Here is a 25,782-nt window from a genome sequence, read left to right as displayed (position 1 = left end):
GGGGATTTTCATCTGTCACCCATCACATCTGTTTGGGGATTTTTCCTGCTGGGCTGAGAGGTCCATCTGAAGCATTGGTTTGTTTTGTAGCCCCAGTCGTGTAGGCGTGGGGCAGGCAGGGCTCCCACCCTGCAGCCCCCATATTGGTGAGGTCTCTCCTAGTCCCACGGGTTGTATTTTGGGGCAAAACCACCCCAGGCTGGGTTGTGTTAAAAAAACAAAACAAAACAAAACAAAAAGTTGGAGCAGCTCTTAGAGGTCCAGAAGGCCATTAAAAAAATAGGGAGTTAAAAATCAACCCATTCTTTCCCCCAGCCCCAGGCTGGCTGGGCTGGGACCTTGCTGTGCCCAAGTGCTGAGCAGCTGAAAGCTCCCTGAGTGCTGAGTCCCTGGGCTCTGGCTTGGGGCAGAACAGGGGGGTTGCTACTGATGAGCTCCTGAAGCAACCTGATCAAGGCAAAGTCAGCTCTGCCAGAGTGGTTTGGCATGGAAAAAACAAACAAAAAGCCCAAAATAGCACAAAATGCCACAAGGTTGCTGGTGTAGGACTTGAAGGTGTATTTTCAAGAAAGCAACCCAGAGAAGCTCCATGAAGGCTCCTCCAGCAGCTCAACACCCCCCCAAACACTCCTGAAACACCCTCAGAGCTCTTGTTTCCTCTGGGTTGGGTCAGGTCAGCATCAACACCCTGGGAATTTTCTTCCCTTCTTACTTGCTGCTTCAGCCTCCTTTGCTTCAGTCCTCAGAGCCCTCCCCACACACCAGGAACCCAGCACCTGTCCTGCCCTCCCCCTGCCCCTTCCCACCCCATCCTCACCCACTCTGGGCTCACCAAGTTTCCAGGTCCCCTGTTAAATTCCACAAGTTTCCCCCCTGTGGCAGACAGGGGGGTTTGGTTGTTTCCCCCTCCAGCCCCCATTTTGCCCAAAACAAATTAATTTGAAATGGAAACCCCAGAGCCCTGCCAGTTGCTCTCACCAAGTCCTCTGCAACCAGACCTTGCCTGTGTGCAGACAGCACCTGGAGCAGTGCTCAGGATCAGAGCCTGGTTTGGGTCCCATGGCTGCTGGAAGGTTTGTTCTGTACAGGAACCACAGCCCAGGTCCACACTGACTGGTGCTGGTGCTGGTGCTGGTACCACAACTGCTCCTGCTTGCGTTGAGCTGGGTGTTCAGCTCTTGTCCTCTGAAACCCCTGGTGAGGAACCTTCTGAAGGCTGCAGGAAGAGGGGTATAGTGGTCAGGCTGTGCTGCTGCTGTCCTGTCTGCAGGAAAATGTCAATGGAAAAGTGGTAAAATTAGGAGGAAAAACAAAAAAAAAAAATCCACAATTATCTGCAGAAAGATGACCCAGAGGAACTGGGTAAAGCCTCCAGCTGATGTGATCTGGATCTGCCTGGTTTGTGAAACAAACCACTGAGGAGGCCAAAATCCAGAATCTGTGAGTGGTGAAAGCTGCAGAGAAACCCAAACCCCCCCTGAGCCCCTTACTGACACCCCAGGTACCCCCTGAGCATCCCCAGCAGCTCCTCAACCAGCAACCCTGGGGTTCTTCCTTCTCCTCCCTCCCAGCACCCTCGGGTGTTGGTGCCACCAACCAAGGGGTTTGGACCTGCAGCATGGACACCCAAACACAACCCTGGGGCTGTAACCCCCTTTTTTTTTTTTCTTTTTTTTTTTTCTTTTTCTCTCCCCCCAGGCTTTGTACAAGCTGTACAGTGCAGCAGCCACTCACAGACATTTGTACCACCACGCCTTCCCGGCCCAGAAAGCGGAACCAGCGGAGGGCTCGGAGAGGAAGAAGCTGTAAATCCAACCCCGTGGTTCCACACCCCTCATCCTCACCCCAGCCCAAAGCTCCTGCCCTGGGAGGGGGGGGAGAAGTCACTGGTTGTGGGGGTTTGTTCCAGGGGATGCTGTGGGGAGGGGTTTTTGTTGTTAATATGTACATATGGAACTGCAGCCGTGAGCAAGTGCTTTGAATCTAAGAGCCAACCTCCTGCCCCTGCTAATTTATGGAGCCTTATTTTCCCCTTCTTAATTAGTTACAAACTCACTGAAGAAATTCTAATTTCCATGATACTGCAACTAAAAACCTTCCAGACTTCAGCATTATTCAAACCCCAACTTACTTCAGATACTTGAACAAGTTATACCATGTAAAGCAGGTTTGCTTTTTTATTTTTCTCCTTCAATTAACTGTTTAATTACATAATTAACAAAAACCATATTAACTTGCTTTCTCAGAAACTGTAAGGGCACTTCTGCTGTGGTCTGTGGATGATCCCCTAGGGACAGTGTGTGTCTGTTTGTAACCCATGCACAAAGTTTCACTTTGTTGATGTACTGGAGGAAGTTTCACTGTATTTCTGTACATAATTATCACAGCTCCTGGAAAGTGTGTCCAACAGTTCTATTCTTTTATTGTCAGAACTATTAAAGTTTCCTTTCAGTTCCTAAGAAGTTGTTGATGCAAGGCACAGTTATTGGTTAAGCCAGGCAGAGCTTCTCCTTGTGGTTTTTCTGGTTTTTTGCCTTCTCTTCTTTCCCTCTTGACAATCAGAGTTTTCCAAACGACTTCTGGGGGTGCTTCTGTCACTAAGGAGGTTAAACCAGGTTTCTCAAGGCTCAGACAAAATAAAGGCTCAGTAAGATAAAGTCTCACTAAATTCTCCAGCTTTTACCAGGGGTGGAAAAACATCTTCATCAAAGCAAGGTCCCCAGCCCTCATGGGTCAGAGAACACAAGCTCCTGATGCTCACCACACCCCTCACATCTTATTAATGGTTATTAGAATGGTAGAAGAATTTTTTTTACAATCTACAATGGCAAAAAAATATAATCAATTGGACATCCATGCATTAAACAAAATGATTTTTATTGAATTAATAGGATTTACAAGAAATGTATTTTTTTTTTTTTGTCTGGAACAATGCTTATTGCACTAAAAAGAATCCATAAATAACATTTCAGGACAATCAATGAACCAAATGAAAGTATTGGAGAGGGTAACTGTACAATTAAAAAACTCTCCCCAAGGCAGGAAGCTTGAATACAAGACAAAAGCTTGTTAAAAAAAGAAGCAAGTTTTGTTACATCCCTGATTTCTTCCACGGTTGGTACAGCTGGTTGGTGAGCTGGTCAGACAATGCCACTGCCTTCCCAGGTGATGAGGTCATGTTCTCTGAAATGTAGTTTACCCAGCATTTTAAAAAAAAACCTGTGAAAAGTTTGCTTGGTCTTTGAGAAAGTATTTTTGACTAATTCCTGTGAAAAGGAGTGGTGAATTTAAAGTAGTAACAAGTTAAAGTAGAAAATAAGGCAACTTGGGCTTCAGTTGGTGAAGCAATTTGGTTTAAGATGGTGGTGGCATCACCCACTTCAGTCTGGTCCTAGCCCTGGGTGTCACTGAAGAGGAAAAGCATCAGTGTTCTGCACAGTAAAGCTGTAAACACAGAGCAGACCTCTCTTGAGAGAGAGAGGGATAAAAGAAGTCCCGAGGGAAATACAAGGGAACATTAATTTGGATTTTAACAAGTGTTTTGTATCTGGGACATTTCATTTAAGTTGCATCTATTGCCCTTTGAAAGTGCAGTCAGCTTAATACTGCAGCTGACTGCTAGGAAAAAAAAAAATAAAGATACCAGAATCAAGTCTCTGATTAAACTCCACGCTGGCTTTGAGAATAATAAACTCGTTCTTGTAAGGAAAAAAAAGATTATCAAACGTTTTTCGTTCTTATAAACAAGACATAATACATGTAGAAAAATATTCAAGAGGATAATAACAAAAAAAAAAAAAAAAGGTGCAACATCAACACAAAAAAATAAGCTGCCTTTTCAACAAAAGCACTTTTTTCATAGTTTGAAGTGTGAAAACCTTTTTAAAGCTTTTAAGTGTCCTCAGAAAGAGTCTATTGAAGGAAAAAAAAAAAAACCAAAAAACCAAAAAATAAAGTTGTTATAGCTTAATAATTCTTGGTGTGCTGCTGGGCATACCACTGCTGGCGCTGCTTGCGGTGCTCCAGCTCGGTGAGCAGCGCCTGCCTGTAGGCTTCGTACAGCTTCACAATCCGTTCCAGTTCTTTCATGAAGAGCAGCTTCAGCATCCCCTGGTAGGTGTCCAGGTCTGCCAGCTGGAAGAGCTCCCACTTCAGGATGTGATCGTATCTGCTCGGGGGAAAAAAAAAAAAAGAAAAAGCTGTGAGTGAGCTCGGCCACTGCCCCCCTGAGGTGTTCTGAGGAAGAACTTTCACCCCCCGGGGCTGCACAGCAACATCGGGACTTCCAGCTGGCTGCAGGGTGTGGGGAAATAAGGGCATGAAGAGCAAAGAGCTGGGAGCTGTGTCTGAGCAAGGCAGAGGAAGAACCACTGGTAACAAACAGCACTGCTGAACACAGGATCACAGCAAGTGAGATTGGTTGGGAGGGAGCTGTGGAGCTGCTCCAGTGCCAGCCCTGCCCCAGCAGGATCCCCCAGGGCAGGACACACAGAACACATCCAGGGGGGGTTGGAAAGGCTCCAGAGAAGGAGACTCCACAACCTCTCTGGGCAGTCTGTGCTCCCTCACCCTAACAGGGAAAAGAATTCTTCCTGATATTTATATAGAACATCCTATTAACTGATTCTGGAGTCCCAGAAGGACCAAGAGCTCCTTGAACAAGGAATTGAAGAGTGCTGGAGCAGCTCCCTGGGAAGCCAGGCTGAGGGATTGGGGTTGTTCAGCCTGGAGAAGAGGAGGCTCCCAGGGGAGCTCAGAGCAACCTTCCAATATCTGAAGGGGCTACAAGAAAGCTGGGGGAGGGCTTTGGACATGGGGGGGTAGGGAGAGGAGAAGGGAAATGGGTTAAAACTTGGAGAGAGAGGGGAGATTGAGGTTGGACATGAGGAGGAAATAGTTTGTTGTGAGGGTGCTGAGCCCCTGTGCCAGGTTTCCCAGAGAAGCTGTGGCTGCCCCATCCCTGGCAGTGTCTCAGCCCAGGTTGGATGGGGCTTGGAGCAACCTGGGCTGGTGGGAGGTGTCCCTGACCATGGCAGGGGTATTGGATCTTGATGATCTTTGAAGTCCCTTCCAACCCAAACCATTCTATGATTACAGCAAACCCATGGAGGAAATGCATTTTGGTAGCACTAACCCAGCAATCCCATCCAACAAGCCTTGAGGATTATTTAGTAGTAAAGCATCTTTCAGAATTCAAGAAACTCAGAAAAAAAATAAGATGAATTATTTCCAGAGCTAACCACTCCCCAGCAGGTACCTCCTGGGAGGCAGAACGCTGCGAGCCTTCCCTCACACACCCTTTTGTTTCCAAAGTGCTCCTGTTCAGCCTTCACAACCACTCCTGGAGAGTCCCCATCACCTTGGTTCAGGAGCAGCAAGAACCCAGCTCAGTGTGACTCAAACTGTGGGTCCTGAACCCCACAGGACCATGGATGGGGGGAATCAGCAGCAGTGAGGACTGCAGGAGTGGGGAATCTGATGAGGGGATCTGATCTGATCAGCTGCAAGTGCTGGCAGCAGCAGGGGACATCCTGACCACTCCTGGCTATCAGCAGCCTGTGGGGTGGGTGTCCAGGGAGCAATGCAAGCACTAAAAACCTGCATGTTCCCCTCACTGGAAAAAACCCAAACTGCTGGGGACATCCCCAGGGCCTGAAACACAGCAGTGCCACCCCCAGCTCCTCCTTCAGGCACATCTGAGCCAGCTCCCTGCCTGAGCTGGAAACAAGCTCAGCTGTGAAATCAACCAATTACTGGTGTGGTTCTTCCCACTGCTCCCAGTTAGGAGGAGCTGTTGGTTGAGCAAGGCAGAGCACAGCAGCCTGAGTCACCAAAGCACCAGCCACACTGTCACCCTGTTTCCTGGAGGAGGTCAACAGAGCAGGAGGTGAAAGCTCACAGAGAAAACACCAGAAGTGGCTTTGTTGGAGGCCATGCTCATCCTCAGCTGCTCACTGCTCTGTCTGATGGGAGAGTGGAAGATGGGAAGCTGCAAAGAAAACCAGAAGCACAACATCCACCCAAAATGTGGGAAAACAACGTGCAAGAAAGCTGCTGGAGGCCTCACTGACCACTGCAGAGCCTCCTGGGCTGAAGAGCTGCTGGCAAAAACCATCTCACCTTCCTGCAGGTCTCCTGCTCAACAGGCAGCACTGCCCTTCTGACCAAAGCTGCAGTGCTGGGGTTTTGATATTTTACTTTTTAGTATGGAGCAATTCTCAGTTTCTGTTTCTACACCTCACACTTCTTCTCTAATTCCAAAATGAATGCAAACATGCCCTGATGTTCAGACTTCTGGGGAGGTACAACATGAGTCTCCTCCTCAAGCCTCTCCTGTCTCACCAGCAGAGCCCAACAAGTTTCCTGAAGGCTGCAGTTTAGGTCCTGAGTGCCAAACCACCCATGTGACTTCTCAATGCTCTTTCTCCTGCAAGGAATTTTCCACAATCAGAACTGCTGCTTTTAAGGTCTGCAAAAGAACCAGACAGCTGGGTCACATGAGGTCCAGTTTCAGAGCAGAGGTTTGTTCAATCATTTGACTTCCTTTCATGCCACAAACCCTTTAAGTGCTGACAAGATTTGTCCCAAATGTGTGGTTCAGCATTCGTAACATTTACCTTTATAAACAAGAAAACCAAGCATTTTTCGTCATTATTTTCTTTTAAAGGACCTTTTTTTGTGCCAGCAAGAGGGGAAAGTTTTCAAGAGACAGAAAAACAGTATTTCTAGCAAAAATTTTCAATAGAATCATGTTAATTTTACAGAAAGACTCAGTGCTACCACCACATGCCCTGCAGGAAGAGCTGCAGGATGATGTTTAGCAGGAGGCACTGGCATTCAGGATGTTCCCTGAGGAGTCAGTAAGTGAAATGCTTCAGGAAAAACCCAAGACATGAAGCCAAAAGCAAACCAACTGTTTTGGTGAGCACCTTAGAACACAACACTTGAGGATCCAAAACAATCACTGGCTGGGCTCTGGCTGGTGTCACCCAACATGTTAACAGCTCCTGGACAGCCTCACCCACACAGATGCTCACATCAAGTGACTCCAGACAGCTTGAGAGATCCCAAAACTTAAAATAAAGAGGCTGTTCTCTTTGAGGGACTCCTTCCACCTCAGGGTGATGACAGGAGAAGCCTGGCAGGGTGACATGAGCCAAGGACCTGCTGGGTTTGGGGCCAAAAGCACTTCAAAGGGTTCAGAGAGACACTAAGGTGAGGTGTGACCCAACTTGTGGGGACAGCTGGGTTGAGCTGGGTCTGCCCCAACCTGGAGAGAACATCAGGAATATCACCCCAAAATGAGTAGGGATTCCCTACAACAGGGACCTGAGTTGCATGGAGTGTCCTGGCTACCTCTGGCTGCAGAATTTCCTAAGCAAGGTGAGGAAAGAGCAAATTCCCAACCCAGTTTTCATCTTGATTTCACCTTGCTCTGCAATAAGCATTTTAATGATTTAATTTGGAGAAAAGCCTTGAGGTGGGTACATCACCACAGCAATGCCCTTCATGCCCTGCTCTTATCTAGTACTTCAATTCATTTGCAATCTCATTTTCTTAACTTGAAAAGCAGACAGCTGACTACTATAGTTATTAAAAGAACAGGAGAAATTCAAGGAATAAATGGAGTTATTTGATCTGACTGAGCTGCATGAGAAAATATATTCACTTGAGTGGAGGCTGAAGCCAAAATATCAGTAAATTTATGCAAATGGACTACATTAAATAGTGAAAAGATATTTGGAGTGCATCAGAAAACAGCAAGGCTACCAAAGAAGGCAGTGACTACCAGCAGGTGACTACCAAAAGGAGCTCTTGAGGAATTTAAAGAATTTAGGTAACCACAGCTTCTATAAACTCACTAAACAACAACCTCTATATTTAAGTTATCTGACTGCTGCACTGCTAGACCCTGCAGTGGTGTCTGTAGGGTTTTTGGGACCCCCTTCTCCACCTCTTTTTTTTTTTTTTAAAGCATCATCACAGACTGCTAAACCCTTGGTGGTTCTTTAGTTTGTGGAAGCTGCTAAAAGTTACACTAGAAAACCAGTGCCTCAGGATTGTTTTTCAATCAGAACTTTCTTTTGATTTCATGTGTTGAACAGAGGAAGAGGTCACATTAATGATTAAGCCACCAGCAGTGCCTTAATGGCAAAAGGGTCATTCCAGTCCCCAGGAGATGCCAAGTCTATGGATGCCCCCCAAGGAGATGCCAGGAGGAACAGGGCACAGAGCACCAGTACCTGCCCTAGACCCTCAAGGGCAAATTTCAGAAGGGCAACCAGTCACAGAGGCAGAAATCCAGGGGAGAAAGCACTTTAGTACAGAATTCCTGCAGAGCACAAAGCCTTTCCTCCTCAGAAAGCCAGAGCTTAGCAGATGGAACATGCAAGCCAGAATTTCCAGTGTCTCCAGGGCTTTGCTCAGTTGTTGATAAATGTTTAATACAAAATAAAACACTTTCAACATCAAAGATCCTGAATATTTATAGTCTACTGGTTAGGGTGGGCAGAACAAAGTCCTGGGTTCAGATCTTTGCTCCAGAGAGTTGAGGGAAGAATCTGAACCAAGATGTCTCATACAAGAGAAACATTTTTGGTCTCCTCACCCTCACAGTTCCACACATGCAGTGGGAACACCTCCCAGCCTGCATATCTCATCTGGGTGGTGGAGAAACATTCCAATTCAGAGCCTAAAAAAAGAGTTAAATGTGAGCCAGGAGTCTTGGCTCCACTGTGCTAAGATTCTGAGAGCTGCAGCACTCAAAACAAACCCTGAGAGGTGCCAGGGAAAAGGGAAAAAGGACACCTCAAGGTATCAAAGCCACCTTGATACTGGAAATCATGACCTGGTTGTAACTTGACACTGAAGCCTCTTTGCTGTCTGGTGAGCCAAGTATCTTCTTTACCTTAAGAGCTGACAATTTCCCTTTAAAAAAGGGAAGCATTACAATGAACCTCCCCTGACCTCTCCTCTAGCCTTCTCCAGTGGCCCAAATTCTTCTCCTTTAGAGAAACTTGTTGAAAATAAAGCTAACATTACTTATTTTTGCTATCACTATCTACTTTTCTCAACAAAAACAACTGGCCTTTAGCCAGCTGAATCAAGCTATCACAGTCAGGTGCAGTAATTGAATATCCCACAATGATTTCAGTGCAGATTTTTCACAGTAAACTTCAAGTAGCAGACTGCAGAAGGTACCCCTCTACTACTACTAGTAGTAGCACTACTACTACCTGTTTTGCTCACCCAAGCTTTAAGCCAGTTGCTTTGGAAACACTGAAGAGGTTCATTATTACACTGAAAACTGATGAAGTAAATCTTGATTTCTGTATCTGAAAATTATTTATCAATAAAGTCTCAAGATGAGGTGACACTCAGCCAGCTGCTACCACTCCTCCTCACTTTTCTAATACAATAGTAGCACACACCAGACTTTATTTCTGTACAGAAATGTTTGAGAATTATGAAATAATGGAGCAAATTAATTAAATGTGGGTTTTCTGTTTTGCTTTTTAAATTTGTCTCAGCCTACAAGACACAAAGAAATTCCTGATAACCTTATATTGTTTAAGTTCCCTTAAATTTGTTTCTCAAGTTTCCAGAAGTACCAAGAGTCCATGTAAAACAGGCTGAAATATTTAAAACTATGTAGTCTAAATGTGCCAAAAGCCTAAATAAAGAAATGCAGCTGCAGCCAAAACCTAAAAGTGTTTCTAGGAAACCAGTCCCCTCATAGGTTACAGGAACTCAGCATGTCCCTGATGCAGAACTGTTCTGGTGGATTTTAGGCCAATTTAAGACTTTACAGGCTTCTGGCAAGCCCATAAGCCACAAGAAGTAATAAAACTCATTAAAATGAGTTACTAGAAGCAGCTAAAGAGGATTTTTTTTATCTGGAAGTCACCGAGCATTCTACAGCCTGATTTTGACTGACTTGCTCACTGCTGTAAAACTTCCCTTTCCATATTTGCCTCATGAAGAAAGCACATGATTTTGTAACTACTAAAACATATCTTGATTTTTTTATTGGTTTTCTATTTAGAGTTACTTTTCTGCAGAGCTGTACCCATTAGAAAGAGTAACTTGTTTCATTGTGCTGACTCAAATACTTTCTTGGAGATTTGCTGTTCCTTAAGTCTTGCTCATTTGGAAACAATGACTTTTTGCTACCACTTAGGTTTTTTTTAAATTCTTGAACAGGAATATAGATTTCAGTCTCTATTTAAAACGTTTAACCATGAAGGAAAATGTGTATGTATGTCTTTTTTTAAACAGAGTAAGATAAGCATCCAAAATGTAACACCCTCAAAACATGTGAAGTATTTCATAAGCACATGGTACCTTTCTCACAAATACACTGAAGGTAAATCACATCCTCAAGTCTCACACATAATTCTGAAAGTCATGTGAACTACAAGAAGTACTGTGATGATTTTAAGTAATGCCTAATAGAATGCAAACTGATGAGCAGCTCCTACAGCTTCTTCACACACTGCCAGTGATAGCTGTTAGGCAATGGAGACAAAGATCCCAACTGGAGTTGCTAGAGACAGAGCACCCTTGTAAAAAGGGATCTGGGGGTCCCTGGCATCTCCTTGGGGTCTGGGGGTCTCCTGTCAGGCTCAAGACAGGAGAACAGTGTCCTGCAGCAGCAGAGAAAGGCAGCAGGATAGTGGGGTGCATCAACAAGGGCATCACCAGCAGAGATAAAGAAGTCATCATCCTGCTCTACTCAGTGTGTGTCAGATCACACCACGTTCAGGTTTGGTCCCCACTCTACAAAAAAGGTGTGGGCAGACTGGAGAGGGTCCAGAGAAGAGTCATGAGAGGACTGGAGCACCTGCTGAGAAAACTGGGTCTGTTCAGCCTGGAGAAGGCTGAGGGGAGACCTCCTGCCCATGATCCAGGACTTCAAGGGGGGTCCAGAGCAGCTGGAGACTCCCTATGGACAAGGAGTCCCATGGACAAGACAAGGGGCAATGGGCACAAGTTGCTCCTGGGCAGATTCCCATTGGACACCAGAGGAAAATGTTTCCCCATGAGGACAGTCAGAGCTTGGAATGGTCTCCCAGGGGAAGGGGTGGATTCCCCCACTCTGGAAAGTTGGAAGTCTCAGCTCCAGGGGGTGCTGAGACATCTCAGAGAAACAAGAAGATGAGAAGGGCTGGAGCAGAGGGGCCTTGGGGGCCCTTCCCACCTGGCAGTCTGGGATTCTGTGATTTGTTTTCTTTCCAAGCTATAGCTGGTATGAAAAGCAGTGACAGAAAGCCCACAACTCACTTGACAGGAGCCCTGGCATAGACCTGCAGCCAGTCTGGAATCTCTGCAGTGTGGTAGGGGTTTGCAGGGACGAGGAGGGGCTGGCTGTGCTCAGCTTGCTGGGGCTGGTAACTCACTGGGGGAGGCTGATCATACCTGGGGACACTGCAAAGGAAGAGAGGCAAAGTTGATGACTTCCAAGCAGGAATATCCTGGTATCATGGAATTATTAACATCTGGACACACAGTAAGAAGTGCAAAGCTTGGTGGTGTAAGCACAGCTGGAATGTTGCCTCAGCAGGACTACACTGAGAGCAACTTCCTGGTGCTGGGTTAGTGCTTGGCTCCAGGCAGAGCTCTCAGTGTTGCTGCTCTGTCAGCACACTGTAAAAATCACCCAGTACCTGTTACTAAATATGAAGAGATTTAGGATAATAAAACAGAACAAAAAAATTACACCTGTTTTAAAAACATTAAAAAGGCAAGTACTGATTTGACCAAATAATCTCCCACTTCATATGTTACAACAAATGTTTTCAGGCAGTGGTTAGGAAGGTTTTTCCATTTACAAACAAGAGCATCCTCACATGTTTGTTTTGTGCCTCATGTTAAAGAACTTTTTCTTCCTGGGTAACTACAAACCAGATTTGAGTAGCAGAAATTAAGTGGTAGATTTGGTGTATTCTAACTTCACTTAACCTTTAAATTCTGAGCACTTAACATGCTAATTTTCATTCTAGCCAAGACCTAATTCATCTTGCAGGTGATATTTTATATTTGTTCATACAGTCTCCTGGAAAATCAGGTCAACTTTTGTTTCAGCCTACAGTTCCATTCTGTTCTCAGCAACTTTGTTGATTTACAGTTGAAGAGAATAGCTGCTTTGTTTAAGTGAGTTAGGAACAATATCCTGGTTGTACACTTAAGACAGTAACAGATAAAACAAACCCCTAACAATTACAACTACTCATGTTAAACTCAGTCAAGAACCATTAAGGCTGACTTCTAAAAATAAAGACTTTTTTGGCAGGTTACACAGGAGACAAAACAAGTTCCACTTTCTTAACTGGATTAGGAAAAACAACCAGTGACTTACCTGGGAGCACAAGGATGTTTATACTGAGCTCTTTTATTGATGTGATCTACATAATACACTCCAAATTCTGGTGACTCCACTCTCTCCCATCCTGGAGGGAGCCCCTCACGCTCCAGTGGATGGCTCCAGTGAGTTGTGTTAGTGTTATGATCTATGTAGTATTTCCTTCCTCTAATAGTCCAGTCCACTGACCAGCCAGGAGGAAGAGGTAAATCTTCAGAACTATGATTTGTTAAGTTTCCTAGAGATGTAGCAGCAACTCTACCGATGCCTAAAGAAAAGGAAAGCAATGTTTAGCTGAAGTGATAACACTCAGAACTAAGGACAGGTACTCACCAGTCAACTCCCCCCCACCCCATGCCTGAGGCACTCTGTGAGCTCTGAACAATGCCACCTACGTGCTGGTGAGTTAGTTAAAAAAAACAAACAAAAACAGGACCACCCAAGTCAAAATAGCTACTCCCTTCCAGGTCTCACTTGCTCTGCTCTCCTCCAGCTCGATTCACTAGAAAGTTTTATTCAGAAACACTTAAACCTCTTCACTTTTTCACCTAGAGACAGGCAGCAGTGTGCACAGCAAAGGTGAAGCTGTTGGTACTGTCTCAACTTGCTGAGCAGAGCTGACACAAGATCACAAATATCAAAGCTTGACATTAATGACAGTTTCTGTTAATGCCATTACAGCTGCATCAAAGGCCTTGATCTACCAAAGGCACAGCTACTTTTTTTCCAGCTGCAGTCAGAAATTACAACTGAAAAAAAAATAATTACTGAATAAAGGTGTTGACATTAACCAGACAAGAACAGATAAACCAAGAGAGGACAAGTAAGGTTAACACTGTGCTGCAGGCCAGTTATTACTGAAGTGCAAAGTGTCACCAGGAACAAAAAGTGTCATCAGGAAGACGAGGAAAAGGAAAAGCTGGATCCACACAGGATCCTGCCCAAGCCCTCCTCTCCACACTGAAGTTGGTGTCTGCTCTGCTAAAATTCCCCACACTTAAGGCCACCTGGTTTATCTGCAGTTTTGGGCAGAACAGTCAGGCTTTCTCACTGCAATCCTGACAAGATGTAGAGATCTTTTCCTCAGAGACAGTCACAAAATCTCATCTCTTCTCCCTGCCCTTCTTCCTCACCCCCCATTTCCCAGCCCAGTAAGGCTATCACCTTCTCTGCACCTTCCTCTTCTCTAAAACTGAGCACCTACACTTCATAATGCTAAAGAGGCATGTGAAAATAGGTAACTTCCAGCTTTTCTTGGTGATGTGGGATGCACTGGGAGAAGGGCTTCTCCAGCAGGAGAACCAAAGCCTGGTCAGGTGTGCTTGGGGTAGCAGCAGAGCTGAAAGAAAGCAGTATCAATTTAAAGTTCCTACCTCTGCCCTAAAAATGCAGCACATTTAGGATTTATCTCTACTAAACATCTGATTTAAGAGACTGTTCACTGGCATTTTAAGATGTGATTTCTTGTAACATAAACATGGTTTCATGTTGTAAGAATGAACATGCTGAGAGATGTACTGCAGCAATCTAATTCCAATTTTATCTTTTCCTTCCCTCTACACTTAGGGAGCCAGCTGAAATAAAAGCCATAATAATAATTAAACTAAAAAAGAAAACAACCAAACAAGAAAACCCACCAAAACCCCCCCACCAAACCCAAGTGACATAATCAAGAATCCTCTTTAGTTACCTTCAGTTACCCACAGTTTTACAGTTTGGAAATCTTGGGTTAAAAAAAAAAAAAAAAAAAAAAAAAAAGCCAATTATCTTTTCATCCCACAAGCAAATGCATCTATTCAATCACAGCATTCATCACTTTGTGTTACTATTCCCCACAGCCAGCAGAAGGGATATGGGAGCCACTTTTCCCACTTTCTTAGGAGTCAGAGACTCCATCACAAGCACCAGGTTTTCTGACAGAGGGATACAACCCTCTCTTTATTTTCCAGAAATAATGGTTTTGTCTGATTACTTTTAGAGAGAGTGAAGGGGAAAGGCAGAGCCTCCCTCACCTAAAGCATACTACCCAAAAGAGGTCTCAGGTGTGGTCATTAACTCAAAAAGACAACAGCAATACTTCTGTTTCTCAGGCTCCAAAGTAACTGAATAAATAATAAAAAAAAAATCAATTTGAAAAATCTGACAAGCCTCCTCCTGAGGACTGTTCTTTAAAACATTTGTGCTTGTCTACAAACCTTTTTCTAACCTTGTCAGGTTCTGAACTATTCAGCCTTAAGCTATTTCCTCTTGTTACAGCACTCACCACCTTGTTAGCTTTCTGTAGGGAAGGTGATGGCCGAGTTTCTGTGCTACCTCCCATCTCCCAGGAGGATTAAGCAACACAGACCTTTACTTCCAGTGAGAAGAAAAATCCTAAAGGCTTCCTGACCTTTAGCAGCACCCGGGCAGGGAAAACTATTTCAGAGCCTAGCTACACTTATGTCACTGGTGGTGTTTTCATTCCAGTGACAGCACACAGACTTTTAAACTTATTGAAAACACTTCAGATAAACAAGCTCAGAATTTTCTCCAGTAGCTGTGTTGTAATTTCATCTATGTATAAACACTGCCTACTAAATCACCACTACCAGAAGATCTGAACAGACAAACCTGACTAGGGGAAAGAGCTTTCCCAAAGGCATAAATATTTTTGTTTACTGTTAAAACCAGCCCATGCCCATAATTTTGTTACAGTTCCTCCTACTTGAATTCTAGCATGATTCCAGCAGCAAATACATCTTTATTCTTTGGGATAAAGGTTAATGCTTTCTAATATTTGGAAGTTGGTATTATATTTGTCCAAGCCATGCTCTGGACCAGAAGTTCTCTTGCCACACCTACATCTCTTCATACAAAAGCCTGAGGAGACTGGGAGATGGACTTAAATAGTGAAGAAAATAAAAATCTAGATGACATAAGCACCTAGAGAAGAGGCTAAAAAGCTTCCCCCACTGGAAATGCAACACTGGCAGTTCTGTGTTGGAGTAATAATTTAATTCTAACTATATAGCTCATTCCAATGCCAGCTTTTTTTTTTTTACCAAGATACAAAGAACAAACCCAAGAGAAGACCACAAATAGATCATACATTCCTTTTTTTTTTGCCATTTTGACTTCATGTATGAAGAAGCAGAGCCATCCCACTAAGATCAACTCACACAGCTGTAGAAGTTCCCAGTTCTGAACAGCTTCAAGCCTCTGCAACTAACAGCAAGCTCTGACTGTGAAGTCAAAGGCCTGATTGATAAATTGAGGGTTGCAAATACTTCAGGATCTAGACTGTCATGAAGAGTCCTAACGTGCATTTTCCCCCTTAAAATCACAGATCATACTGGAATATTTTCCCTGCTAGAAGTTTTAAGATACCAGGTAATATTCACAGTGTCTTACAACCCACTGTGGCACTCAAATGGGCAATCAGTACAATTTAGATGTTTATTTATGTCACTGGAGTTACCAGAGATCACATGAAATTGTGTCTTTGTTTCCCTTACACTACTCAGCAGATGATTCCTACAAGGCTGAGTGGATACACATATAAGAAAAACAGCTCCTGCTAGGATTCTGAAGATGAAAATTGACTTTCATGCCTACAAGTATCAATAATAAGACTGAACAACACTAAGAAGAATAAATTCCTATGCGCTTTATAAGCTGAAGTTGCAAGAAAGCCTAAAATCCCCTTCTGTGAGAGTACTACCTTCCCTGGGTCACAGTGAGCAAGTATCATACTCCCTGCATTTAAATTTTGGGTTAGATTTGGGGTAGATTAATGCCCTAAAGCATTTTCATAGCAGCCCACTTCAGATTTTACACCAAGGAGAGTCCCCAGATCATGGCTTGGTGCCAGATTCACACAGAACAATGCATAATAACTACAGGAAAAAAAAAACCCCAAACTTGCAACTTGAACCATTTTTATCAAAACATCTAGTGTAAAACTTGACATTTTCCTCTTGAGGGAAAATCCTCTTGATTTTCCTTTGATGACTACTAGAGGACAAGCAAAACCAGAGAAGTCAAACCACTTCAGGGTTTTCTTGCTCACACACTGTTTTGTCTACAACAGGACAGAAATTCTCATTCTTCCTGCCTTCCCAAGGAAGAGAGCTGTTGAAATTATCTGCTTTTTCCAAATATTTTGAGTCTCCTCTCCTCTGCTTAAGGAGGAGCACTGTTTATAAACTCCCCTCACTGGCACCATCAACTCTCAAGAATGGGCAACAATTAATTGACATTTATGCAACTGTACATCCTTTTCAGGATGCCTCTTTGGATCTTGTCAGGCTTACTTTTTAATTCTGTTTCCTAGTGGTGTATGTTTGGGGTGTTTTTTGGTTTGGCTGTTGCTTTTAAGGGACATCAATGCTGAATATTATTTGTGGCTTTGCTTTTCCCTTCTCTTATAAAATAGTCTTTTCTGTTTAAGGTCTGAGCTGTCAACATTCCTTAATTCAAAGGAATTAATTGTCAAGCAGACCAAGGGGCATTATATGCTGTTCCAAAGCAGAGGAAAATCCTGTTCAAAGCAGTTTGCTTGCTTGGGAGCATCACTGTGTCTGTTCTCAACACTTCAAAAAAAGAAAGTGCAAAGAAAATACCAATCACTTAGTAAGAGTATTAACAAGATCTGAAATACTCAAGAGTTTTGTAAGGCCAGGACCTATATTCAGTCTTATTTTCAACATCTTCAATAACAGGGGGTTCTAATGCCAAACCTCAAACTTTAAGCACCACATTCCAGTGATTTGCAAGGTATCAATGCAAAGAGTTCCTTCATTTAAGATTTTTCCCTTAAAAACATCTTAAACTGATAATGTCACAATTGGGAAAAATATCTGATATCTTCTTCAATCAAGGGAGTCCTGTTTGGCTTGTTCCATTTGTATGGAACAAAGAAAACTGTGAGAGCTTTTACAACCCAGTGAAGGAGCTGTGTGAAGTTAGAAGGAAACTTCTAACAGTGAAGTTAGAAGGAAAAGTTTCCTTCAGTCTGCTTGGTAGAAAACACAGGAGAAAAAAAAAAAATCAAATCACCAAAGCAGCCCAGTATAAGGGACAAGAGAAAGTCTCACTTTGTTTAACAGTGCTGATGTAGGCAGAAAAGTTTTAGAGCCTCCAAACTCCCCACAACTAGCTTCAAGCAAACTTCACAGTGCTGAAGAACAAATCTAGCCAAAGAAAAGGCCTTCAATTTGTCTTTAATTAGGTCAATTGTCTTCAGAGCCTTTTCTTCACAATGCCAAAATCCTCTCCCTTCCCCTCATCAAACCAGGATGAAGAGCAGGAAGGGAAGATGAACAAACTGTTCAATTTTAAGGGAGTAAGTAATAACAAAATAGCAAAAAGAAGTTTTGATAAGAGGCCTGCAGGTTCTAGGCCTTCCTAACCCTTTCCAAAGCACTTGAAGGTACCTCCTGAGCACAAGTACCTCGTTTCTCAGAGGGAATGGGGTGTTCCAAGCATAAATTCACAAAGAGGAAATTACAGGAAGTACTTTGAAAGCTTAAAAAAATATGCTACAAAGAAATTACTGCAGAATCAGCACAAAAGCAGAAAAGGGCAGGAACTGCAGTTTGTTTAGAAACTCATGAAGAGTACATACCTAAAAGAGTAAAGCCCTACTAATTTAATTTATTTTGCTCTTACAATACACACAAATACTAGTGTGCAATTTTCAAGGGGTACAATTTAACACAAGATGAATCTACTTTCACTAAAGCACACTGGATTTTCTGTTCATTGTTGTTCTCTTCTGGATATCACAGTCACCAGCTTACAATCCCTCATCAGAAAGTCCCTTTACACTCTGATTTTAATATACACAGAAGAATTTTTCAGCTTACCGCTCAAACAGGTACAAATAACTCTGAGGTCTTGGTTACAAGTTAGTTCCAATCTATACTGTAGATATAACTTCAACCACAGACCTCCCCAAACCTTTAACCTAGAAGAGAGGAAAGAGATGTCGAGGAAAGACAGGTAAAGTCTCTTAGAATCAAGTCTGAAATGGACACACACACAAAAAGAGAAGAAACAAAGCAAGGAATGTCACAGATGTAGCTAAACATACAAACCTAGGAAACATCTCAACTGAAGACATTTTCTCAGGAAAACCAGCAGCACTAGATTGCTAATTAAAACCAGCTAATGAGAATAAGGAGAGGAGGGCATGGACAATTAAGTTGTACTGAGAGAAAACGACCTCAAGGAGAAATGCCTGTGAAAGAACATATCAGTGCTGTCAACACAGACTGCTGAAAAATCATGGGACTTTCCTAAATACTTTGCTGAGAAATGTGATTATGAAGATCTCAAGGGGAACACGTTTCCAAGTTACCTCCAAATTATAAAGAGGAGAAACTTGACTTGGAATGAAAGCTGAAATTCACATGCACCTCTTCACATCCAGACAACTTCTCTAAAGTGGTAACAGAATGGCCTGAAGGGATCTTCTGAGGGAGGGTTGGAGGAGGAAAAGGACAGAATGCAGCATTTACAGACTCTAACCTTATGCCTTGAAACTGTTTTAAGCAATTTTGTCATCAATTATCTTGATGAAGAGTTTTGATTAGGTGAAACACTTATAAACCACCATGGAGATGTGTAAGGAGAAAGTAATTTAGACCAAGACAATGAAAGGAAAAGGTATTCTGGAAATGCAGAAAAAAAAGGAACTAGAAATTACAGGAAGATTAAGTGTGGCTTAAGGAAAACACTGGTGGTTTGAAGACAGGATGGTTCAAATGAAAAGAAGCTTAATGGTGAGATGAAAGAACTAAGAAAAACCTAAGGTGTTCTTATTTTGAACCACATACTTCTACTGAGAAAAAGTAACAGCAACTTCCTGAAAATGTGTACTGAAGTTAAGGACATCACTTAATATTCTCACTGCAGTGAAACTTAAAAGAGGAATTTAAGAGTTCATATCCCATGCTGAGATAAAAGGAAAAAAAAAGCAGCAGAAAAGGGAAACCCTTTGGCAGACAAAAGGTTCACCTTTTTTTTGCCTCTTCCTATAAACATGTAAGGTTGAAAACTCACTTTTTACCAAGCACATGTAAAATTTGCTCAAACTATTACATATAAAAACAAGAGTGAAAGACAAAGACCAACAAAATATCAGCAGCTCCTTTGTGGTTTCCAGTGGCTAAGAGAGCATGTAGACAAAAGAGGGGAAAAAAGCCTTTTTAGAAAGAAATCCATGATGCTACAATTGAGAAAAATATGGCTGTTAACCCAATCTTGGCTTGTTTTAAGTATTTCTACATTAAGCTCCACTTTTCAAACTAAGGGAAACTAAACTTTCCAACTCCATTTCCACTTAACATCATCTCAACTCCACACAGCACCATTTTTAAAAGTTTTCCTTCCCACAGTCACTTGGAATGTTAAATTCATGGATTGTTTTAGGAAAGCCTCCCACCTCCAGCCCCTCCTCCCCACCACATCCCAGCACACACCACAAGGTGCTGGTTACCTGGACCAGGTAAATGTTTAGTGACTGCTGCTGCATGACAGCCAACACAGATGAGGGATTTCATGCAATATCTGGGTGGCTGAGGTGTATTAGCATTTAGCAGAATAAAAGAGGATTAAGGCAACATGTCTGAAACATTATTATTTCAGCATTTACTGTCAGACAGCAGGAAGAGGCAGAATTTGTATTAAAGGTACATTATTTGCAGGTTTGAAATGCTTGTTCCAGTCTGCTCCCTGCACAGTTTTTATAATGTATATGGTGCATGAATACAGTCAAATTTACTACACTTTTGAGGTCAAAATTTTCTGTGGGCAATATTGTAATCCCAGAGATTTTATTCCACCAAGAGATTCACAACAGCACACTACACCAAAAGAATTAACCTTTGGTGTCATCAGAGAATGAAATATGTGAAAAAAAAAGCAATACTTAATGGATTCTTCCTTCTTGTGCTGTTCTTACATTAGAAAACAGAAAAGTTGCAGTGAAAATGAGGAGGAAAGCATGTTTACAAACAGTACTACAAATTAAAAGAAAAAAAAAAAAAAGAGTTAAGGACTAGGAAAACAATTGCAGCACTAACTATATGCCAGTTTGCTAATTACACAATGCAGTCATTCCTCCTTTAACTAGTTATAATAAATTATCTTAATTATTGAGGTTAAATTAACAGAGTAAGGTTAAATAATAACACAATGAGAGTTAAAATGCAATAATAAAACACAATGGCAATGTTATGATTTAGAACTGCTGGTTACCCTCTATATCCTACAAACAGTAGATGTTCCCCAATGAAGGAAATTCCTTGCTAGGGAAAAATTGAGTCAACTTTGTGCAGAGGAGCTGCATATATGCTTGGCATTAAAAACACTTGCTTGACCTTACCCCACTTATTCAATAAATAAGCCCTGGTTTCAGTATAAATATTTCCTCTCTGGATACATGCAATGAAATCCTCAATTCTAAGAAATGGGAATACTCAGTGTACTCAGATCACAGAAAAAAAAAAAAAAAAGCTCTCTCCTACACAGCATAATTCCTAAAAAACCACAACCCAAACCATCCAGAGACACCCCTGCACCTAAACCCTTCCCAAAACTGTATGTTCAGAGAAGCAAGGATTGATACTTACCTGAAGTGTGCCTCCCATGATTCTGTGACATCCTCTGGAAGATATCACTGTTGTGTTCATAATACCTGTAGTCCTCATGCAGGCGATCGTTCAGCTGACGTCTCCTCTGGGCATCATAGAAATGATCATAATAGTAACAACGGGCTCCAGCATCTCCATTTTCCAAACCAGAATTAGCTTCTGTCAAAAAGGACTGGGAGGAAGAGCCGTATTCTCTGGGGACATCAGCTAAACTTCTGGCAAGATAGGAAGGAGCAGAGAGTCTGTTGCTTTCACGTCTCATTATCTCATGAGGTGGCCTCTGCACTGGAGTTCGCAGGAAACTCTGGTTTCTGGAAACAATTCCATCTCCACCAGGAGCATAGGCAGAAGAAGTTGAGTCAGGAGGACAGATATCAGTTCTCCTTGGAATGGTTGGACCGTGACGGATAAATGAAGGCATCAGATCTGATGTGCAGCATGAAAGAGAAGTCAGAACTTTGGCTGTGCTCGTGCCTCAAGCACCTGGGTAGCCACAACGCTGATTTCCACCAAGGAACAGAGGAAACTCAAACACCACAACCCCTCTAAGGCACCCCCAGTGCACATCCCACTATACTGGAAATGCTGCAGTTTGAACTGGTGCAACAGAAACCATCATCCTGTCCCACCAGTAACAAACCACTGACAAAAGAGGGCAGTTTTGCCAGTACAACAAACACAAAACCCCCAAACCCATCAAAAAACACACAAAGAACCCCAAAACCATCCACGCTGCACTGTGGCTACATCAACCAGGCTCCAGACCTATGAGAAGGGTCCAGAAAATCCAGGTATCCTGGCTTCCACACTGCCAGGACCCTTGTCCTGTCCAGCTCAGAATCACTGCAGATGATAATGCCCACAGGAATCCATGACAGAGTCAGAATTCATACTTTCTCCTCTCATCACAACGTTCAGACAGTTCCACTGTCACTCTACACACCTTAACTTCTCTTTCATGCAGATTATTTCCCTTTCTCCTTTACCTGAAGAGGTGACTGTAATTCTATTCATAGAATTACACTCCCTCCCTCCATAACTATGTGATAAAAATAATTAGTCCCCCTCCAGTGAGCTAATGCAAACTATGACTTTCATTTTGGTGGCTATGCCTATTATCAATCAGTTTTTATTAATCCACTCTTATAACTCAGAGTAAACATGCCACGAGGTGTAATCAGTGTATTTACCACCAGCACTACAAGGCAGCTGGTCACCACATCAGGGCAAACAGCATTAATGTGTCAAGATTTTACACCTCTCAGACACACCTACAGATTAATATAGAAAAATAGCATCTTAGTGGGTTTCTGGCTGCTTCTCTTCTCTTTTTAAGGACTAAGAAAGTGTGATCAGACTACTAAATAATCTTGCCAGCTGTTAATGTAGCAAAAAAAACCAGAAAAGCTTTGCCTGCTCCTGCCAGCAGACCAGTTGTTTCTGGTTGTGATTGCCAAGCTAATCCTGGAATTACAGCACAACGCATTTCACTCTCACGTTGTTTTCAAAGATTAACAAAAAAGGAACCCCAGCACACTTCCAATGAGTATTTTGCCAGGGAACTGTAAAATCCCAGCAAAACCAGGACGGGGGCTGTGTCCTCAGGCTAATCACATGTAGATCAGTGCATCCGAGGAGCACAGCGGTGACCTCCTCACGGCGATTTAGGGTTCAGAACAGAAGCACTCGGGGGATTTTAGGCAGCTCTCGGCTGCAGTTATCTCATGCTCAGCGCACACAGCCGAGGATGGGTAAAATAACCACTGCTTTCTGGAATGGGAGAGAAACGACCCGTGCCGTTCATCTGAAAGATATCTTAACCTCTAACTACTGAAAAAAGGAGCAAGCAAGGCAGATGAAATAAAACACCACAACTTTGCTTACCGTCAGCCTCTGCTGGTACACTCTCTCTAGAGCTCCGTTCACGTTACGTATAAATCTACCTAAAATCTAAACCTTCCAGGTTTAACTTGGAACCCTCCTCAGCTCCCCCCTCAGGAATCCCGCCCTCAGGAGGGGTCCCCCCCATCCCCTCAGGAGGGACCTCACCCCCTCAGCCGCGCAGGCCCTCAGGGCCCGCCGAACCGCGGCCCCAGCACACAAAGGACGGAGCCCACCTTCCCCCCCCCCTCGTTCCCCAGCCCCCCGAGCCTTTCCCCGACACTCACTGCGAAGCAGAGGGCTGGTCTCTTTCTTCACATACTTGCCCTGCACCTCGCCCGGCTTGGAGAGCTCCGTACGCGTCTTCTTCCGCGACAGCATCCCACCTCCCGGCCCGCTACCACCGCCCGCATACCCGGCGCCCCTTCCCGCTCCGCAGGGCAGGCCCCGGCCGCCCCGACCCCCTCAGGCTCCGCGGCGGTTGCTCCGCTCCCGCATGGCCGCGCAGCGGGCGGGTTGCGGGGGTTGGGGTGTGCGTGATGTGAGGGGAGGTGTGAGGGGAGCGGGGGAGCGCTGAGAGGAGGCGGCGGGGCCGGCGCGCGGGGGCTTCTGGGAAAGCGGCCTCCGCCCTGAGGGAAGGGCCGCGGGGCAGGGGAGCGGGGGGGGGGGCGGGCGTGCGCCGGGACAGCGCCCCCGCGCGGAGGGGAGGGCGAGGGGGGGAGCGCGGGCAGCGGCGGGAACGGCGGGAACGGCGGGAACGGCGGGAACGGCTCTGAGGAACGGACACACCGAGCCTTCCTTCTGCTTCCTTCTGCTTCCTTCTCCTTCTTTCTCCTTCCTTCTCCTTCTTTCTCCTTTCTCCTCCTTTCTCCTCCTTTCTCCTTCTTTCTCCTTCTTTCTCCTTCCTTCTCCTTCCTTCTCCTTCCTTCTTCTTTCTCCTTCTTTCTCCTTCTTTCTCCTTCCTTCTCCTTCCTTCTTCTTCCTTCCTTCTTCTCCTTCCTCTTCCCCTCCTCTTTCTCCTTCTTTCTCCTTCTCCTCCTTTCTCCTTCTCCTTCCCCTTCCCCTTCTCCCTCTTCCTCCCTCTCTCCCTCTTCCTCCGCAGGCAGGCAGAAAATAAAAATAAAATAAAAAGAACAAAAAAAACACCAACCAACCAACCAAACAAACAAAAATACAAAAACAAAAAAACACCAAAAAAACCCAAACAAACCTAAGAGGTATCCGAGAAAAGAGACTGAGAGCCCTGGGGGTGTTCAGCCTGGAGAAGAGAAGGCTGAGAGGGGATCTCTGAATGTCCATCAAGAGCTGAGGGGTGGGGGGCAAGAGGAAGGGGCCAATCTCTGTTCAGTGGTGCCCAGGAGTAGGACAAGGAATAATGGGGTGAAGGGAGAAGAGAGGAAGTTCCAGCTGAAGCTGAGGAGAAACTTCTCTGCTGGGAGGCTGAGGGAGCCCTGGCCCAGGCTGCCCAGAGAGGTTGTGGAGTCTCCTTCTCTGGAGCCTTTCCAACCCCCCCTGGATGTGTTCTGTGTGTCCTGCCCTGGGGGATCCTGCTGGGGCAGGGCTGGCACTGGAGCAGCTCCACAGCTCCCTCCCAACCCCTGACATTCTGGGATTCTGTGAAAAGCTGCAGTGGGGACCCCACCTCTGATTTCTGGGGAGGGGAGAGGGTGGAGGGAAGCTGAGACCCCACAGGAGCTCGGTGGGTGACAGATGTGGGGGCTGCCAGTGGGTACCTACTGCCCTGCCTTGCACACCAGAGAGCACAAGAGTTACTTTTAGAAGATTAAAGAGGAAAGGTGTGCAAGAAGCACTCAGTATTTCCAATATAAAGGTGAAGAACAGGTATGCAGAACCTGTTCAGCCATGTTGAACAACATATGAAGAACTGTGTCCTGGGCTGCATCACCAGAAGCAGAACCAGTGGGTCAAGGGAGGGGATTCTCCCCCTCTGCTCTGCTCCTGTCAGACCCCCCCTGGAGCTCTGTGTCCAGTTCTGGAGTCCCCAACATCAGAAGGACACAGAGGTCCTGGAAGGTGTCCAGAGCAGAGCCACTGAAATGCTGGGAGTGCTGGAGCAGATCCCTGGGAAGCCAGGCTGAGGGATTGGGGTTGTTCAGCCTGGAGAAGAGGAGGCTCCCAGGGGAGCTCAGAGCAACCTTCCAATACCTGAAGGGGCTACAAGAAAGCTGGGGGAGGGCTTTGGACATGGGGGTGGGGAGAGGACAAGGGAAATGGGTTAAAACTTGGAAAGGGGAGATTGAGGTTGGACATGAGGAGGAAATTCTTGAATTTGAGGGTGCTGAGCCCCTGTGCCAGGTTTCCCAGAGAAGCTGTGGCTGCCCCATCCCTGGCAGTGTCTCAGCCCAGGTTGGATGGGGCTTGGAGCAACCTGGGCTGGTGGGAGGTGTCCCTGGGCATGGCAGGGGGGTGGCAAGGAGCTTTAAGGTCATTTCCAACCCAAACCATTCTATGATTCCAGGATTCTATGCAGCTTCAGCTGAGGACAGCGTGTGCTTCAGAGACGAGGTGTGGTTACTGCCCATCAGGTTTTTACACTTTTATGAATTTTATACTTGCATAATGGAAAAAAACTACTTTTAGTTGCTGCCAAACTATCCTTTTTTATTACTATAGCTTTGTGTATGCATTTGATGACTTTGCAGATACTACTTAAAGGGCCTACACTTCCATGGGAAGATGCTGAAATATATTAATCTTGAATTAAAAAAAAAAAAGTTACAAGTATGTCTCATACAATATTTTTTTTAACTTTTTTTACATTCATTATAAATAACAGGTAAGCTTTTTTGAGTTTTACATGATGTCAGGACAATATATATTACACCAGAACAAAACAAACTAGATAGAAAAAAATATACAATTGTTTTCCTTTATACAGAAGTA

At 44.3% G+C, this 25,782-nt stretch overlaps 2 protein-coding genes across 3 annotated transcripts in view; one reads left to right on the top strand and one right to left on the bottom strand.

Moving 5' to 3' along the window:
* Window positions 1-3,634, top strand: part of ATL1 (atlastin GTPase 1) — a 34,065-nt gene extending 30,431 nt beyond the window's left edge. The window contains exon 14 of one of the 2 annotated variants that reach the window (XM_030451903.1): window positions 1,699-3,634. In XM_030451903.1, the coding sequence (XP_030307763.1) occupies window positions 1,699-1,809 (111 nt within the window). In that variant the 3' untranslated portion in view covers window positions 1,810-3,634. The remainder of the gene's footprint in view (window positions 1-1,698) is intronic. The other variant, XM_030451904.1, reaches the window with a different exon arrangement.
* SAV1 (salvador family WW domain containing protein 1) lies at window positions 2,857-23,462 on the bottom strand. Its single transcript, XM_030451905.1, has 5 exons — window positions 23,166-23,462; window positions 20,977-21,423; window positions 12,359-12,629; window positions 11,284-11,427; window positions 2,857-4,168 (listed from the first exon to the last, which is right to left on the bottom strand). Exons 1-5 carry the CDS (start codon window positions 23,257-23,259, stop codon window positions 3,967-3,969), a joined length of 1,158 nt encoding a protein of 385 aa, XP_030307765.1. The 5' UTR covers window positions 23,260-23,462; the 3' UTR covers window positions 2,857-3,966.
* Between the last annotated feature and the right edge of the window lie 2,320 nt (window positions 23,463-25,782).

The sequence above is a fragment of the Calypte anna genome, chromosome 5A (assembly GCF_003957555.1).
Source record: "Calypte anna isolate BGI_N300 chromosome 5A, bCalAnn1_v1.p, whole genome shotgun sequence".
NCBI classification, from domain to species: Eukaryota; Metazoa; Chordata; class Aves; order Apodiformes; family Trochilidae; genus Calypte; species Calypte anna.
The sequence above is the reverse complement of the archived record's forward strand: the minus strand, read 5'-3'. Positions and strand labels throughout refer to the sequence as shown.